The sequence below is a fragment of the Polypterus senegalus genome, chromosome 8 (genome assembly GCF_016835505.1).
Source record: "Polypterus senegalus isolate Bchr_013 chromosome 8, ASM1683550v1, whole genome shotgun sequence".
Taxonomy (NCBI): Eukaryota; Metazoa; Chordata; class Cladistia; order Polypteriformes; family Polypteridae; genus Polypterus; species Polypterus senegalus.
Genome location: NC_053161.1, coordinates 162,429,728 through 162,449,831, shown reverse-complemented (window position 1 = coordinate 162,449,831; position 20,104 = coordinate 162,429,728). Strand labels below are relative to the sequence as shown.

At 40.5% G+C, this 20,104-nt stretch overlaps 1 protein-coding gene across 3 annotated transcripts in view; it reads left to right on the top strand.

Annotated features, from left to right (window-relative positions):
- The first annotated feature begins 303 nt into the window (after positions 1-303).
- Positions 304-20,104, top strand: part of LOC120533245 (NACHT, LRR and PYD domains-containing protein 12-like) — a 151,419-nt gene continuing 131,618 nt past the window's right edge. The window contains exons 1-2 of one of the 3 annotated variants that reach the window (XM_039760022.1): positions 304-704; positions 12,663-12,734. In XM_039760022.1, coding sequence (XP_039615956.1) covers positions 12,665-12,734 — 70 coding nt within the window. In that variant the 5' untranslated portion in view covers positions 304-704; positions 12,663-12,664. Of the gene's footprint in view, positions 808-12,662; positions 12,735-20,104 lie in introns of all 3 variants that reach the window. The other 2 variants (XM_039760020.1, XM_039760023.1) reach the window with 2 other exon arrangements.

Genomic DNA, 20,104 nt, shown 5'->3' with positions numbered 1-20,104 from the left:
AAGACACCTTCGTTTTTAATTTTGAAAGCTGTTTCCAAACCAATAGCATAATCACGTGAACATTTAGATAAAGAAGGAGGAAAATGTTTTATTCAAATAACCTTTTTTAAACGATGTTGTTTTACTTGTGAGTCATCAAGGTGATGCCTCGAGAATTCGAGGTTCTTGATTCAAATGTTTCGATGTCCTCCCTGTATCACCTTTTCCTCTCAAACCCCAAAGACACGCAGGTTAGTTTGTGGTAATATTTGCTAAAGGTTTCGTAATCCTATTGATTTGTCGCTCGTTTGCGTTTTTCAGTTTATCCAAATGAGCATCCAAATGTCAAAAAAAAAAAAAATCATATGTTAAATGATGTGCTGAACTGAAATTGAACTAGTCACCTAATCAATGACTGACCTAAAGATCTCCTGTCCGTTTGATTATTATGCAGCTTAGGTGTATCCGGTGAGTGTTTGAAGGTGGTGTTGGGTTTTGAGTCAGGTTTGAGTTCTAGAAAAAATCACGTACTTTCTGATGACCCCCTCCACCAGCTCGAGCCACCAAAATGAATCGCCGGCCACGCCCCTTGAGCTGCGGACGCAGGAGACAAAACTGCGCGCACAAATAGCTGAGCACAGCTGAGCGCAGCGGGGGGTCGACGTGCAGCGCTTCAGTCTGAACCATTATAAGGAGTCTCAAATCCCAGTTAACGGATAAAGCAGGCAAGTGCAATTCCTTTAGACGGTGCGATGGTGAAGTAAAGAACTTGCCAAGGTTGAAGCGTTCAGGGAAGCCGCTTGTTTTTTCTTCAATATCTGCAGACCGGTAGGATGTTCTCGAATACTTCAACGGTTCTCGTTTTCATCTAACAGTTTAATAAGAATTGTAAATAATAATAATAACAATAATAATAATGTTTTTAATATTTAATTATACTGTGATAGGATAAACCTTGATGAAACATTCAGCGAACAGTTCGGTTTCAAATTCTTAATAACTGACATCGTGCTGAATGCATAGCTCGTGTCAGCCTTTTAAAATTTTCTGGTGTTCTTGCAGTTTTCAATGTTCTAAACATTTCCTTCACACCATCAGTAGATTCAGATTTATCGAGCTGCCTCTATCAGCGCATGCTCCTAACCTCTCTAAGTATCACATTAAACTTCATGTAGTATCTTCTTTACACGATTCAACGTGTGAAGTGACATCGAATACAAAAAAGAAGCAGCAAACTGTTTTCCATGATCACTGAAATGATTTTAGTATAAAACACTGTCAAAGCACTATAAGTATACTGCCTCTATTTTGATAAAACCTCTAAAACGTCGTTATTTTCATTTCTGCCATTTTATGCTCCGCAGTCCCTTCCCTGACCCGCCCACTGACCCCTTCCTTATTTGTTTCTTTGCTTGTCTGTCATTTCAGTCTGACTTTTTCACTGGTTGTGACATGAGTAGACGGTGTCGTGGGGAATATTGATTATATTATCGTGCCATTGAAGCGAAGGTTCTGTGTGTTGCGTAAACGGCGTTGTTTCGCATACTACCGCAATCGGTGCTACGCTAAACAGAGGACGGTTTATCACAGAATTCACATTCGCACGAATTCGTCAAGTTTTATTACACAGTCCTGTGATGACCCATCACAGACGTGTATGCCACCCCAACCATGGTTTAAGATACACTGCTTAATTCAAAGCCTTTTCTCGTAAGTTTCTGGTGTTTGTGTGTTTTTGTCATCTTTAACATCTCAGTCGCTACTTAGAAGGTTTCATCGGATCAGGTTTCCTCCTCGTAAACAGCCGAAGTCTTCTGGAGGGGCTTCAATTAAAAACGCTGTGTTGAGTCGGGCACGGATGTGCTCTGCATTCGGATGGCGTGCCGTCCAGGGTTGGGGCCAGCCTTGGGTCTGCCCATTACGACTCTGTATATATCGTTAACTGTATATGTTTGTCTGTGTTATATATATATATATATATATATATATATATATATATATATATATATATATATATATATATAACATGTATGTATGTGTATGTATGTATGTGTATGTTCGCTTCCCGGATCTTCCCTGCGTGGAGTTTGCATGTTCTTCCCGTGTCTGTGTGGGTTTCCTCCGGGCGCTCCGGTTTCCTCCCACATTCCAAAGACATGCAGGTTAGGTGGATTGGCGATTCTAAATTGGGCTTGGTGTGTGGGTGTGTTTGTGTGTGTCCTGCGGTGGGTTGGCACCCTGCCCAGGATTGGTTCCTGCCTTGTGCCCTGTGTTGGCTGGGATTGGCTCCAGCAGACCCCCGTGACCCTGTATTCGGATTCAGCGGGTTAGCAAATGGATGGATATATATATATGTATATATATGTATATACATACGTGCATATATATATATATATATATATATATATATATATATACATACATATAATGTATATGTATATATATGTATGCGTGTGTGTGTATATATATATGTGTGCAATCCCCAACCAATAAATATATGTTGAAGTTAATGGCATTATTGGGGTTAAACCCCAACTAAATGCTGAAGCTAGTGATGCCCCTGCTGAAAATTGAAACGCATACATGCATAAAAAAAACCACCTTGCTATGGCGTTATTTCAGTGCCACTATTCTGAGCGCACGTAAAAAAAGATTGAGCGCACGTAAAAAAAGATTGCAAGTGCAAGTGTTGCATTTTGAAGAGAAATTTATTTTGAGCGTACAAAAGCTGAATTTGAGTGAACAAAATTCATTGCTGCGTGCAAAAATGTATTTCAGTGTTTGCGCTTATCCATATACACACACACAATAGCACCCCCTCTCGCTCAGTTTTTTCATTTGCGCTTGCTCGCAATGTGTTGCTTGCGCTCACAACATTCTCTGCTGCAAGCGCTCAACTCTCTGTACACCGTTATAAGTGTGCCACAAAACCAACCAATCACAGACTTGGTTTCAAAAATTCTGATTGGCTCTTACGGTCTCCAATCAGCTCGCTAGCTGCTGCATTCCGGAAACAGTCCGAAATGTAGCTAAATCCAGCTAAAGTCAATTAAACCCCAATTTTAAAATAAAATAATTAAAGATATTATCCGCAAATTGGGGTTTAATTGACTTTAGCTGATTTAGCTACATTTCGGACTGTTTCCGAATGCAGCAGCTAGCGAGCTGATTGGAGACCGTAAGAGCCAATCAGAATTTTTGAAACCAAGTCTGTGATTGGTTGGTTTTGTGGCACACTTATAACGGTGTACAGAGAGTTGAGCGCTTGCAGCAGAGAATGTTGTGAGCGCAAGCAACACATTGCTAACAAGCTCAAATGAAAAAATGAGCGAGAGGGGGTGCTATTGTGTGTGTGTATATGGATAAGCGCAAACACTGAAATAGCCATATTATAAAAGGGACTGCAACATTAAAAAAATGATGCATTATATAATACACAAATCATTAGCATATGTACAAAATGTTTTAATAGGATATTTTTTCCGTAGAATAAGCTTGCTTCCGTAGTCCGGTTCAGAGTGTCATGGGGTCAGAGTAGGTGATCATAGCCCACTGGTGACCCTGAACTGAATTGCGAGTGTGCTGTGTTAGGTGACGTGGGCTCAAATAATCTGTGACTCTTCAGTGTGTCATCGTCCTTCCTTAAGGTGGAAACAAATTGACTCTGGTCACCTAACCACATTAAAAATGTCCTTCTGTGTACACTTTGATATTCCTCCGAGAATATACTCGAGTACAGGTTTACAAAGTGCAGCTGTTACTGGCTCAGATTTGAATGAATGAATTCAGAAAACAACATGTGACAAAAAAATAGAAAACCTAGTTAAGCAAAACCTTGTGGTTATGGTACAGGTAGACGTTGTTCCCCTGGTTTAGATTTCATTTTTCTTTTCTATGCCTTTTATTTATTTCAAGATATGGCAGAGGAAGGCCTTACTCACAGGCACAAGCAGCGATGCAGTGGTCTTTGATAGGACCATTTATTAGCTCATTAAATGAAAGACTCTATTAACGTCTCCAACAGTGTGGTCTCCGGAGACGGTGCTTTTCCTCTTCAAGGTTGTCCTGTCCAGCCTTCACACCACACCAGCTGCCTTCTTCCCCTTGCTGGGTCCAACTTACCAAGGTGTTTATCTTGCCTTCTTTCAAGCTCCTCTAGTGCAAGTGGCTCCAACCCCCATGATGAGTCACCCACCACTTTTTGCCAGCCTGTTCTTTTACAGGTTGAGTCACTATGGTATTGTGTTTTATTTATTTATGTGTTGTTAATTTTGCTCAGTTTATTTATCATTTAACAGCTATGTATTGTGTGTCTGTGTTCTGTTATGTTCTTTGTGCTTTGTGGCTGGACTCCCCCATGAGAAGGGACCATGTTGATGTCACTGCTAAAGGACCACCCTAAGTCTTTATATTCCGAAGCTGGGAGTGAATCATTGAGTGGCTGATTGTCATTTAGGGAGTACATATCAATAAGAATTGATTTATTGGTTTCTACTTCTCTCTTGGGTTTATGGTTATGCATACAACTTCTTTATGGTGTTTTGTGTCTTTAGGCAAACCTTTTTGCTATTTTTTTTTTTTTTGTTTTGTTTTCTGGCAATTTTTACCTTTTTTAAATATTTTCAAAAACAATAAAATACAATTATTTTTGAGAAATGCTCTCCACTGAATGAATAATTCTCAGTTAAAAGTACAGCTTATACTAATTATTAAATAGACATCTAAAGGTAGATTTGTTCAAACACCCAAAGAACAAAGTAGAAAATGATTAAACATAATTGGAAACCAACAATATCTGTTGTAAACACAAGATGGCGCCACTGAGCCCCAAACTATTGACATTATGTCAATCAACAGAACCTCAAATTAAAATAAAGGATCTTTATTCATCACTACCATTTTTTTTTTTTTGTGAGCACAGCCGCAATTATAAATACAAGATCCATTTACTCGTCCAGATGAGTGTCGCCCGCTGTCTCCCAACTCTGACTCCTCGAGGTGAGCTGGAGCTGCTCATTTTATCTCGGACCCAGGAGTACTTTCAGTGCTAGGACATGACCCATTGGAAGCACTTCTGAGTCAGGCAGAACTCCCACAAAGTCCCACGATTGTAAACCCCTGCAGCACCTCCATGCAGCACCCACAAAACCCAACAGGGCTGTACTCTTGGACTCCAGTTTCCAGCATGCCCTTTGGGTACCTGAATGGGTATCGGAGCCCGGGAATGCCACCATTTAGTGTATAGGGGGGAGAAAAAATTCACCCATCATTAACTCTCTCTGGTCCTTCCATTGCACTGCCCACCCAGCTGGGTAAGAGTCCGTGTTCAGTCCTGGCTGGGATGTTTGCCATCCATTACACTGTTCATTAATGGCCAGTTGACAATGGAGGAGATTAAAATTAAAAATGATAAAGTCAAAACAAAATCATAGTCCTGGATACCTTGACCTACTGGCCCCCTGCCTGCTCCTGGGTTTTCTATAGTTGAGTCTTTCCGTCTGATGATTCCAATGCTCTTTTGTGTAAGATGACTTTTCCATATGCAAGAGAGCAGCCTGGCAGGAGAGCAGTGACACCAAGTGCCACATCCAGATACCAAGAAGAGAATCAGGATAGAAGAGGGTTAGAAACTATTTAAAATATTGTGATACATATATTTTTGTACAAATGACTAACAAACAAATGCAGTATGTACAGTTAAACAGCAGCTCTAGGCAGGGTACACTAAACTGAAGTAGTGAGATGTCAGCCTGAGACTGAAGGGGCTCCTCTTATAGTAGCAGGAAGATGATTCTGCAGTTTTGAGGCTCTGTAACTAAAAGCTCGACCTCCCACCTCCTCCTGTTACTTATTAATCCTTGGACTCTTAAACAGAACAGCTTCTTGAGAACTCAATGAGTGATCTGGTTTGTAAGTAATGATAATAAAATAAATTCCTTTCTTTATAAAGATTCTTTCTGTAGTGGTTCCTCAAGCCAAAGGTTTTTTTTTACACTTTAACCCTGAGAAGCAGTTTGATATATTTTGGGACCATTAAAGTAATTTGAAATTTAAATATCTGTTCCCTAGTTTGGGGGCCTGCACAGGCCAATGTCTGGCAGTAGGGTTTGAGTCAGACCACCTGGGGTAAAGCCTATTTCTAAGCTTTTTCTGTTTGTTTCATATACCTTATTAATCACAAAGAGGAAATTGTCTTGCTGCACGACCTTTGGGGGTCACCACATATGTAGGGTCAGCCATTTTACTGCGGCCCTGGAGCAGTTTTCAGATTAAGGGTCTTTCTCATGGGCCCAATGGAGTAGGATCCCTTCTGGCAGTAATGGCATTTGAACTGACAACCTTCTAGACACCAGCGCAGATTGTTTGTGGACTCATTCATAATAGTAATGACAGGCAATGAGGACTGTGGAAAGGCATCGGGGCATTTAACAAAAAAAAAGCAGACTTGTGGAGACACCATTATGTAGAGAAGGAGTCCCAACAGGTAGCCTGGCTGGAAGGTCAGAATCAGAAATTTAGAAATAAGACAAAAGTTTGTCTATCTTTATCTACGTTTGGACCATCTAAAATATGATGAGTTTTCATATCTGGTGGATATTTGGTTATGCTCCCAGTTATGTTGTAACCTCTGTTTTTGTTCTGGATACTTACACTGGCATATGACTACTTCCCCTCAGTCTGTATGATTTTGTTAAATAACAGAATGGCAGTTACAGTCGTGACCTGGAACCCCTGCAGATCTTATTTTTTCTCCATCCGTCTGGAGTTTTTGTTTTTTCTGACCTCCCTGGCCATCAGACCTTACTTTTATTCTATGTTAATTAGTGTTTTCTGATTTTAATTCTTACTTTGTCTTTTTTCTCTTTCTTCATCATGTAAAGCACTTTGAGCTACATTATTTGTATGAAAATGTGCTATATAAGTAAATGTTGTTATCTTAACCCTTAAACTGGCGGAGCTGGCTATGATCGGTTCCCAATGCTATTTGCCAGCACGCCGGAACCGAGTATATTCGGAAAAGTACATTCATTGAATGACACAACCGGCTAGAGTCGGTTTCCAGTGCAATTTGGAAGCACGCCGAAGCCAAGTAAATGCGGCGACACACATTCGGCGACGTACATTCATTGAACCCCGCAACTGGCTGTATCTGCTTCACAGAGCAATTTGTCAGCACGCTGGAGCTGATCATTCAGTGCTGTATATTCACTGAGCAGCCCGCTCATGAGCACTGCCGGCCCCGGCAGAACTGCAGCAGCACTGTCTCTGGGATTCAGCCGCTGCACGAGACGAGCCTGCAGTCATCGGCATTTACCTCTGTGTGTTTGCGTGCAGCCAGTTCAAGCGCAGTTGGCTCGGTGATTTACTGAATTTCATCAATGGCGTCCGTTGCATCTTGAACATATAATAATAGATTGTTGCAATAGTTTATTACAGTTCATTTGCAGTGTGTAAAATGATCAGTGTTGCAGTAATTGTGATTCTCTTTGCATGGGGAAAAAAAATGTGTTCCGGTAAAATTTCACATTTTCTTTGTGAACTGTGATGTTTACTTAAAGTAAAGCTAAAAAGTATTTGGCATCCAGGGGTGCATTAACCCCCAAGTATGTGGTGGTTTAAGGGTTAACATGGTAGAAAATGATCTGTGATGTGTCAAAAGTTAAAAGTACAGTAAACACAGTTATAAGTTCAAATTAACACCCATAAAAGTAAATAACAGTTTAAATAGTTAAATGTACTGTAGGTAGAAATTATCAAAGTTTGATATCTGAATATATGATTTACGTTTCATTTTTGTTTATGACATTTACAGCTACTGGTATGAAGAGTTTTTGTCTTGGTTAATAAAACTTTCTAACTATAGCTTAGTGGGGGTAATAACATTCCTTCTAATATTCTTAATATTGAGTTCTAATCATGATAATGATAATGCACTTTATTTATATATCACCTTTCACATGTTAAGGACGCTTTACAGAGTCACCCAAAGAACAGCAGCGTATTTGTTTGTGAACCGCGAGGAGTGTCCGTGATACGCATGCACCAGTGTCCCCTCAAAATAAGGTGTAATTGGTTGATGCTAATTATTTCACTTGCTTGATTAATAATCCAAGAAAGTTTCACTTCACTTTTCACAGGGAGAGAATTTCACTCAAATGGTCGTATTAAAAGTGAGCACTGATTTACAAACAGCACGACTGTTGATACGCCCGTCTCAGTACTAAAACTCCTGAGTGTCCTTAACAGAGATAAACGCTGATGGGCTTTTTAATGCAAAGGTCAGCATGTGGAACTTTCTGTCTTTCTGCTTAAGAACTTCAAACCTACTAACCTGCTCCACCGCCTGCTCCTTCAGCCTCAGGTCTTTGGACAATAAAGTTGATTGTATGTAAATGTCAGGTTTACAAGAACAAGATCCTGCTGGACAGTGAAATGTGGTTTTCATATCAGTGTAGTGAATTAAAACTCCCACTTGCTCTCCTAACCTACAGTGGTAGACGTTTGGACCTCTGACTGTCACTACAACAACAAAATCTCACTTTAGTCTTGTGTTGTATGGTAGAAAGAACTTGTTATGTTCAGAGGCTTATATGTATTCTCATTTTAATTATTTGGGTTATTTTATTATTTTTATGCTTCTGTATCATTTATGTTGTGCTTATTTGTCATGTATTATTTGGCATCTTCATCTTTAAATATTCAGACATTTTTGTGTCTTGTGGTTGGAGCTCCAGGAGGCCAAGCTGTCCTGACTTCTCCGCTGCTGAGTCCATTCTGTCCCAGTGATTCATTGATTGTCTTGAGCATAGTGGGAATGGATTTTTTGATTTTCTTAGATTTTTGATTCTGTTGACTTGTGTATTGTGGCTTGATTGCATTTTATTGGTCTTTTAGACAAGTCTTTTGTTTATGTATCTTTCAAGTCAAATATAAAATACATTCTTCATTTACCTAGCCTGAGGTTTACAATTTCCTTTCCCAAGAGAGGCATTTCTGATGTATTTTGGAATTCTTAAAGTATTTTCAAAGATTATTTTGAACTTTGAAAGCCAGTTCTTCATTTTGGGCCCGAGTAGGCTGAAGCCTGCAGGTGGTAGTTGGGGACAGACTGACTTGGGGTGAGACTTAGCTGGGTAGTCCGGGGAAGGTCCTTGTTTTGGAGGTCTTACACTCATTTCACTATTTGGAGTTTCACTCAAAACATGACTGAGTGATGGTTTGGAAAAATGTGTGCCTGGGTGGGGCTGACTGGGAGCACGCTTAAGGTGGGGTGTATCAAAACAAATGTAATCGATTTGGAAGAGTAAGCACTTGATAAGCTTATTCACTGTTGTTTTAGGTTGTTGAGACAAGTTCTACTATAGTGGCTGATATCATTAAATACTGTACTCCTAATCTTGAATGTATAAAAATACAAATTGTTCTGAAGTAGACATTCTATATGTTGCATTTAGCAAACATATTTTTTTTTTTATAAATCGCATAATTTGTCCTATTTTCAGTGTTGCATGTTCATCTGAAACTATACCTCTGGAGTGGGAGACCAGAGTTTTTGTTGTTTTTTTTTTAAAAGAGCACCCTCTTGTCCCCCTAACTATCAGTGGATCACACTTCTAAGTCTCCCTGGGAACAGTTATGCCAACAACAACAACATTTATTTCTATAGCACATTTTCATACAAACAGTAGCTCAAAGTGCTTTACATATTAAAGAATAGAAAAATGAAAGACACAATTATAAAACAAAAAAATCAACATTAACTTCGAATAAGGGTAAGGTTCAATGGCCAGGGGGGACAGAAAAAACAAAAAAAACTCCAGACAGCTGGAGAAAAAATAAAATCTGTAGGGATTCCAGACAATGATACCGCCCAGTCCCCTCTGGGCATTCTACCTAACATAAATGAAACAGTCCTCTTTGGATTTAGGATTCTCACTGAAGGGCTTGATGATGAAGATGGTCACGTAGACTTCTGCCTTTTAATCCGTCCATCACTGTTGGAGCATCATGAAGCTTTGAGTAGGTGGAGGTGGCGCAGGCCACCACCGCAAAGAAACCGGAAAAAGAAACAGAAAAGAGAGTAGGGGTCAGTACGGATTTTAGAGCCACCATGAATAGTTATTTTGAGGAAATTGAACATATAGAGTATCAGGATTAAGTTAAATTAAGATTAAAATGAAGTTATAAAAAGGCCATGTTAAAGTAGTTAAAGCCAGGGTACTAAAAAGGTGACTCTGTCCAGTTGTGGAACCTCAGATCCAGGAAGTGCAATGTGGATTCCGTCCAGACCGAGGAGCGGTGGACCAGCTCTTTACCCTCATGATTATTCTGGAGGGGCTATGGGAGAACACCCAGTCATTCTACATGTGTTTTGTGAACTTAGAGAAGGTGCATCATTGTGTTCTTCAAGAGATTCTGTAGGGGTGATTGGAGAGTATGGGGTTCTCAGGCCTCTAATAAGGGCTATTTGGTCTCTGTATAATCGCAGTGAGAACTGTCTCCACATACTTGGAAAAATATTAGTACCATTCCGAGTGGGTGTGGGACTTTGCCAGGGCTGTGCTTTCTCTCCTATCCAGTTTGTGATTTTCCTGGACAGGATATCAAGGCTCACCCGGGAAGGGGAAGGGAGGGGATGCAGTTCAGTGGACTTGGAATTGCATTACTGTTTCTTACGGATGACGTGACCCTGTTGGTTTCATCTGATTGTGAACTCCTTCACACATCGGGGAGGTTTGGGACCAAGTGTGAAGCAGCAGGGATGAGGATAAGCACCATTAAATCTGAGGCCATTGTTCTCAATAGGTAAAAGGTGGAATGTCCTCTCCTTAGTGGGAGGTGAGTTACTGCTTCAAGTAGAGGAGCTTAAGTACCGCTGGGTTTTGCCCATAAATGAGGGGAAAATGGATGGTGAGATCAATAGATGGAATGGGGTGGTGAGTGTAGTTATACAGTTGTTATACCAATCTGTAGTGGTGAAGAAGGAGCTGAGTTAGAGATAAAGCTCTCAATTTGCCAGTTGATTTATGTTCTCTCATTTTTGGTAAGAAGTAAAAGAATGAGATTGCAGGTGCAAGTCGCCAAGATGAGCTTTCTCTACAGGGTGGCTGGGCTCTCCCTTAGAGATATTGTGAGAAGTGCAGACATCCAGGGGAGGCTTGAAGTAGAGCCACTGACCCTCCGCATCAGGAGGAGCCAACTGATACAGATGCCTCTCTGTGGAGATTTAACTGGTACAACAAGCTGGGAGGAGACTTTAGGGAAGACCCAGAGCTTGCTGAGAGGATTATATCTCCCAGATGAACTGGGAACCCCTTGGGTTCTCACAGCACGAGTTAGCAAGTGTGGTTGAGGTAAAACGAAGTATGGGCCTCACTACAGAAATGAACGCGACGCATGCCCGAGTTGCAGTACCAGCAAAAACTCGGGGGGCGCAGTGAGATAAAGTCGGAGTGTGACGTCAGAGTCTCTGTTTACTATCCACATGTGACAGAAAGCTGCTTTGAAGATCCTACAGGACCGATGTGCCCGCTTCAGTGTTTGATGAATGGTTCGATGTGGTAAAGCAAAATGCCGACATACAAATGCATTCGTGGTGCTTTTTTGAAGCGTCGCTTTTTCCCCAACGTAATGACACGATGCATTTTAAAGTTCTCACATACCGTTTTTTTTTGCACATTCACTACATCATATTTCAGCCACCGGTAAAAAGTAAGGACACAGTGAAAAGGTCTATTTTGTGATTAAAGTGGAAATTTCGGCTTTAATCTAGAAGTGTCCACTTTAACCTCGTAGTTTATTTTATCATTAAAGTACACAGTCGTAAACGTCATCTTAAAACAGACACACTACGCGCTTCTGGGGCTTCCTACTGAACTGACAGCAGCAATCGCCCCACAGAACACATTAAATATATGATATTCCAGCTCTCTACACATTTAGAATCCTTAGATTTATATTTGATATCATTTTCATGATGAAATACATTAAAGTACATTTTACGGATAAATCGTTAACCTAGTTTAAATAATGAACACTTTGAATTTTTCCTTGGGATTAATAAAGTATCCATCTATCTCACATGTCGGGGAGGCGCGGTGGCAGAGCAGTAGCGCTGTTGTCTCGCAGTGAGTCGCGGCCCTTGTGTTCCCTGCCTTGAGTTTGCATGTTTTTCCTGGTAGGTTTCCACATTGTGCTTTCCTTCCAAAGACAATGGTAACGCTAAAATTTAACGCTAAAATAACGCCAGTGTATGTGAGTGCTTGTGTTCTCCTTGCGATAAGGTGATGTCCCGTCCAGGGATTTTGTTTCTTTCTAGCTCCCAATGCTTGCTGGAATGGGCGCACCCCTGGATTAATGCTTTAGGCAATTCACAACACGGTGAAGCCGAACCTCTTCTTACCGTAATGCTATCTCGCACTGCCACCTGGTGGAATTTTCCAGATTTACAAAAACAAGCGCGCAAGTATGAACAGTACACCGCTTGATAGCAGTAGCGTCGGCTGGATGACGCATCGCGGGAAGTGTAAAACTGTCTCCCCCATAACTCTGTCTCGGAGAAGCGGTAGAAAATGAATGAATGTTCCATTGGAGGCACCATCTGGTTAACCTTATGAGACTCTGGTTCTGCTAATATTTGCTCATGGTCGCTCAGACTCCAGTCACATTTGTTTCTATTGCAGGCATGAAGGTCCACTCGAGATGGAGCTGTTTTGTGATATTTTTTGTGCATCTTTCACGCCTCACCTGGGCAGGTAAGTATTTGGTTTGTGGGATTTATTTTTATTTTAGTCAAATGAGTTCTTGCCTTATCACAATTTAATTTTTTTTTTTTTTGATATAGTTAATCATATCCTACAATGAAATTGTTATTCCATTGGTTTCTTTTAACCCTAATGGTGATTCTGTCAAGTGAACAGCGATTTATAATACATGTATCTTTACCACAGTTCTATGTCAGATGATTCAATGCAAACAGTGGATTTCAAAATTAGTCATTGAGCAGAAAATCGACAGTAGAAAAAAAACTGATAAACGATGGTAAAGAAGTATATCTCTATCTTATGCACACAACAGTAGGGCTTGTGTTAAGTCTATTAAAGTAAATTAAGTCTGGACTCCAGGGGTTATTATAAGTAATGAAAATGTAAACAAAAAAAGACAATTTATTAACTAAAGAAAAAATAAAATATATATTGTAGCTCAATTTGTAGCAAGGAGTGTTTTCAGGCAACAAACACCAGGAGATGAACATCCATCCATCCATTTTCTAACCCGCTGAATCCGAATACAGGGTCACGGGGGTCTGCTGGAGCCAATCCCAGCCAACACAGGGCACAAGGCAGGAACCAATCCTGGGCAGGGTGCCAACCCACCACAGGACACACACAAACACACCCACACACCAAGCACACACTAGGGCCCATGTTAAAGTAATAAGAAGTGGTTGTAATTGAGGACAAGCATTTGCTGGAATCTTAGACAAGATGGATGCTTCCCTATCTGGCTGGGGGGCCTTTTTAATTGAAGGATGTGGGTGGATGGGCATCCTTGGGGCTCTCTTAATGCATGGGCACACTGGGCACGCTGGACAGTTGCCCAGGGGCCCCATGAGAATAGGGGCCAACGTTTTTTCTGACAACATTTTGCTACCAAAACAGGGGTCCCTGCGGCCTATGATGCTGTTAAGACAGCTCTGGGCATCCATACCAGGTTGGTTAGTGGACCCTTTCCTGATCAGGAGGACATTATAAAGTGTTTTTTATTTTATTTTTTTCTCTGTTTGCTATCAGATTTTGATGATCGTCTTTCTGGGTTCTTGATTTTATGGCCTTTCTCTGACTATACCATGTGACCAGTAGGGGGTACTGCAGCACCCCAAACTCCAAACACAATCACAGTGACAAAACTCCTGGGTTTAAATTTAAAGGTGGTTATAATAAATAACCTTAAAAAAAATGTTTCTTCATAATAATAATAATAATCGCAGCTCCACAGGTGTGCTTTGTCTTGTCTCACCCGACTCCATCTCGCCTGGATGAAGCATAGCGGCTTCCTTTCTGCTGGATCTGGGAGTACTTCCAGTGCCATCGTACTGCATCCAGGAAACACTTCCAGGTCAGATGGACCCTCCCTGTGATGGGAGAGCCTGCATATAGCAGCACCCTCTGGTGGCACCAGAGGATCCTACCAGGGCTACCCACCAAAACTACACCTCCCATGCAGCCCTGCTGCTGTGCGAACGGGAAGCCTGACAGAGGCATATGGCCACCTAGTGTAGTGGGGAAGCACTTGGCCCTGGGAAGCAGTCTCGCCTTGTCCATACTTTACAGTGCCTTGTTAAAGTATTCATCCACCTCGGTGTTTGTCCTGTTTTGCCATATCACAGCCTGGAATTAAAATTGGATTTTTTGGGGGTTGAGCACTATTTGATTTACGCAACATGCCTACCATTTGGAAGGGGCAAAATAGGTTTTGTTTAGAAACAAATAATAATTAAGCTAATAAACAGAACTCCTGAGTGTGCCTAGCTATTCACCCGCCCCCACCCGAAGTCAATACTTTGCAGAGCCCTTTTTTGCTGCAATTCCAGCTACAAGTCTCGCGTTGAATGTCTCTGTTAGCTTATCATATCTGGCCACTGGGATTTTCACCCACTCCTCAAAGCAAAACTGCTCCAATTCCTTCAAGTTTGATGAGTTGTGTTGGTGTGCCGTGATCTTCAAGTCATGCCACTGATTCTCCATTGGATTGAGGCCTGGGATTTGATTCCAAGACATCTCAGTGTTTCCCTTTAAACAACTCCAGCGTCGCTTTAGCAGCATGTTGGGGGTCATTCATTGCCTTGCTGGAAGGTGAACCTTCATCCCAGTCTCATATCTCTGACAGACTCAAACAGTTTTCTTCAAGAATTGCCCTGCATTTACTGCCACCCATTTTTCCTTCAGTTTTAAACATTGTTCCTGTCCCCACATCATAATGCTGCCACTATCCCCTCCATGCTTCACTGTGAGAATAGTGTTCTCGTGGTGATGGGAAGTGTTGGGTTTGCACCACACATGGCATTTACTATGATGGCCAAATTTTTCTCTAAATTGACCAGAGAACCTTATTCCATGTGATTGAGGAGTCCTCCAGATACTGTTGGGCAAACTCCAAATGTGTGTTCTTATTTTTTTTCTTTAAGCAATGGCATTTGTCTCGCCACTCTTCCACTCTGTGGAGTGTACAGCTTTAAGTGGTCAGTGTTATCCTTGGTGTCTGGTGAATCTCTGATTAATGAATGTCCTGCTTGCCCAGTCTGTGAGCTGTGGTGGGCAGCCTTCTCTTGTCAGGTTTGTAGTGGTGCCATATGTTTTCCATTTTGTTCAAGTTGCTTGCTTAGTGGTGTTGCAGAGTCAAGGGTCTTTCAGAGCAGGAGCTTAATGTATAGAATTTGCACTATAACATGGCATATGGACAAAAGCGAAAGTGTGCTTACGCACAAAAAAATCCAGATGCATAAATCTGTGCGTATGCCAACTTCCACGTTTCACTACATAAATTCCAGTCAGCGTGAAAATGCGCTTGCTGTCCCGCCCCAACTCCTCCCAGAATTACACCTCTTTGAATATACAAATCAATATAAATAGCCCTTAAGCTCAGCCTTCTGTGAAAAGGCAATGGCAAAAGCACGGGGGAAAATAGAAGAATTTCAGTGAATACCAAGTGGAGGCAAAGAAAACTTACTATTTGTTGGTTTAAACAGTGGTATGAACAACAAAAGGAAGTTGATCAAGTGACATAGCATGTCAGAGAAACTCGAAAGCTCAAGTTCACAAAGTCGCACAGTGCCCGAAATAAAAAAGTTGTCAGATATCAAAGTCGCTGTGAAAAAGTGAGGCGTAGCCCACCGTCTGAGTGTCATATGAAAGCTTATTAGGGTACAGAGAAAAGAAAAATAGGCACACAGTGGGGAAAAACCATGAAATGTCAACTTTAATCTCCACATTTCCACTTTAATCACGTAATTTATTTTGTCATTAAAGTAGAACATTATAAAATTAATCTTAAGATCTTTTAATTTACTAGTTTCTCAATCATATCGTAACTAAAGTAGCACGTTAAATGGTTTGTCTTGTATTTGATCTTCTATGTGCTCTCTATGTGTGTGAATCACTACATGCTTTGGCGCTTTCTCTTCCTCCGACAGGACACAGAATCCATTACATTAGTGATATTACAGCTCTCTGAATAACTAAAATGCTGAGATGTATACATGATATCATTTTCATGATGATAGGAGTTAAAGCATGTTATTAAACATGGGAACATGGTGGTGCAGTGATTGTTCATGTTTCACGCAAGATGCTTGCTGCGCCATGCGCTACCTTCAATGAAATACTTTATTGTAGCAAGACTGTTTCTTTCAAACGTACTAACCTCAAATTCCTGTCCTTACTTTTCTTTCTAAAAATACCCAATCACCACACAATCGGCTCTGTAATAGACGTTAAGGCATCTGTAAGCTTAGAACGCCGATTCTTCAAAACTTTTAAGGAACATTGAAATATCTTCATAGTACATGTTTAATTATTCTATCCATCTATTCTTCCATTGTCACGTCAGCACCAGCAAGAATACAGCGTGGGGCAGGAACAATCCGTGAAAGGAGCACCAGCTCATCGCTAGCGCTGCGGGCACTGTGTAGTTAAAGTTAAAGTTTTATCTGTATAATATAATAAAAATATTTTGCTGCATTTCATCTTAAAATGATATCGCCATCATATGTAAATACGCAGTTTATAAAGTGGCTCAGGTTGTGCAACATTATAACTGTATCGCAAGTTTACAGTGAGGTGATTGTACTAATTAATACTAACAGCTCTACAAGGAGCACTTGATGGACTGATTGAGTGCATTTAGAGCTCTTGGGATGAAACTGTTTCTGAACTGCAAGGTCTGTACAGGAAAGGTTCTGAAACATTTGTCATATGAGTGCAGTTCAATAGACAGCATGGCTGAGGCAGCGTATGCTTGATGCTGTATACCAATAATTCTCTTTCCGATCAGCTGCTGTAGAGCTTTGATTCACACTCAGATACAGTGATATAAATACTCCGAGTGGTGCAGTGAGAGTAACAACGCTAAAGTAGTTATGGTATTTGGAATAGTTTGACCATTTTGTGGACCATTATATTGTTACAATTACAATCAGATGCATTAAACTAATAAACAATATGCAGTTAATTTCAGTGTATTTATAAAGCAGTGTCAGGGATGTGGATCTAAAAAAGAAAGGATAACCACACAGGAACAGTAGCACTGCTTTGACACTGGGTGCCGCCAGTCTGCAAAACCGAGTGGAGAACTTGCGTATGACAAGGTATGAGGTACCGTGGAAATGTGCGTGGCTTTACGCCAAGTGTAGGTTATATACATCGCGATTTGAACATGGAAATGTTCTTACGCAATATTTTTCTGCGTACGCACCGTTTATACATGAGGCCCCAGGTCTGTTCCAAACATCATATGACAGATCATGTGACACTGTGTTTGCACACTGGTGGTCCCTAATCAACTAAATTATGTGACTTCTGAAGTTAATTGGCTGGACCAGATCTTATGTGGGGGTTTCAAAGCAAAGGGGATGAATGCATATACACTCACAATGTTTCAGTTTTAAACTTGTTTTTTTTGTTTTTTTATGTACATACAAGGTGCTTTATTTTCTTTTGGACTAGATTGTTAATTCCATTACATAAAATCCAAATGAAAATCCATTTCATTTCCAGATTGTAATGGAACAAAGCATGTCAAACGGCAAGGGGGATGAATGCTTTCACCAGGCACTGTAAGGGATGGACAAAGGGAGACCATGTGAGGCCCGCAACTCTCTGCTGGGTGGCCATATGCCTCTGTCATGCTCAGTGCTGTGCAAGTTCACACCTCACAAGATCTAGCTCAAAGTTCAGTTCACACCGATTAAAATGAACAAATTCACGTTCATAGTTCCCCATTTCAATTTTGAACTAGTTCATGTTCAGTTCATTTTGTATTTTTTAAGGAGTGAGAATAAATGGCCCATGAGTTTTCTTTTTTTTTTTTTTTTAATTTTGCATGTCTTATATTAGGCTATTACAGTGTTCTTGAATAAATATAATAATTATGAAGACTTTTTTTATTTAAATACACGTTATTTAGTTATAACCTGCAACAAACACGTATAACCATATATGCTAATATCTTCCCGGTCAAAAATGAAATTAAGCAGATGCAAGTAAACCTATAAATTATCACTCTGTTTAAAACCGTGTGACACAAATTGTGACTGTGGAACCAGAGTGTAGATGAACTGACCAATTACGTTGCCGGTCAAAATTCACGTGACATATTTCATGTCCAATGGGGAAAAAAATATAAAGTGGCCCTGCAAAGTACAACGCTTTGGTGGGATGCCATGTTAGGGTCCTCGGGTGCCACCAGGGGGTGCTGCTGTATGCAGGCTCTCCTGTCAGAGGGAGGTTTCACCTGACCTCGAAGTATTTCCTGGATGCAGTGTGATGGCACTGGAAGTACTCCCAGGTCCAGCAGAAAGGAAGCCGCTATGCTTCATCCAGGCGAGTTGGAGTCGGGTGAAACAGGACAAAGCTCACCTATGGAGCTGTGCTTGTGTTGTGATTATTATTTTGAAGACACCCTTTTTTTTAAGGTAATTTATTATAATTACCCTTTAATTTAAATGCAGGAGTTTTGTCACTGTGGTTGTGTCTGGAGTTTGGGGTGCCGCAGTGCCCCCTGCTGGTCACATGGTGCCGTGAGAGAAAGGCATTATATCAAGAACCCAGTAAGATGATCATCAAAATCTGATAGTAAACAAAGAAAAAAAAAACAAAGGGAATCCTAACACTGAGTCTTCTTGGTGGTACTGTACATTTCAGCCATCTCTTGCACTAAACAAGAAACATTAAAGTACTAGAGTGAAAATAAGCGGTCAGAACTAGGACACTAAACTTTACTCATTGACACCTTAAAGAAGAAGGATTCAATGATATTATAAGTCCTGTGACCTTTGCATTCTGCGACTGGCCACCAGTGCCATCACAGTAAACAGCACAGCACACAATAGAAAATGGCAACTGTCACAAAAACAAAATGGTGCAGAGATATTCTGGTGTGAGCTCTGCCAGTAATTATGAACTACACACACAAATAAAACATCTGTGAAGGATTTAAAGCCAGGAAAATAAAAATGCAGAGTCAAAGACATAAAACAAACTCGTAGAATGAATTGGAGAGGAAAACCAAGAACCAAAAAGTCCCAAAAAACAACTAGCTACACAGCACGAGATCTTTTTTTCCTTTGTAATCTAATATCTTGGATTGCCAAGAGAAGTGCATCCCCATCTTAAATACCCCTCGGCTGATGACATCATGAAGTGCACTTCTGAACATCACGAGATATCAGTGACAGTGCTGTGCTCTGAACAAGATGGCCACCAGACCCAATAACAAGTACACCATGGCGGCGATAAGTAAAATGAAGGCAACAGTAAATAATTACAAATGTTATTCAAATTGATAAAATTAATATAATGCGGCATAAAAATAACAAATACAGCACAAAAAAATGTTAGCATTCTTAAATAGGAAAACATGAAAAGATCTGTGAAGAAACTACGGAGACCCGTAGGTGTCAGGTAGGAAAAGTAAAAATAATCCAATTGAACAAATTGCATCAGGTAGGAAAAATTAAACATTTCCATACTACAGGAAAAGATAAATAAATAAAAAAGTTCAAACGAATTATTAATCCATTTGAACAAATGAATGATTTGTTTGAACGAATTATTAATCCTTTCGATCAAATTTCTAATCTGTTTGGACGAATTATTCAAATTCAAACAGATTACCGTATTTACTTGTGTACCACGCGTCCTCGTTTAAGATGCGCATCCTAATTTTTACAAAGAAAATCGAGAAAATCATTTTGCCCCGTGTACGACGCACATTGTGATTGTATAGGATGAGTTTAGAGAGAAAGCGCGAGCGAGCCCAAGCAGAAGAAGTAAACATTACAGAATTACATTTCATCGTGTATGACGAGCACCTGATTTTCTAATGCTAATTTCCGGAAATAATGTTT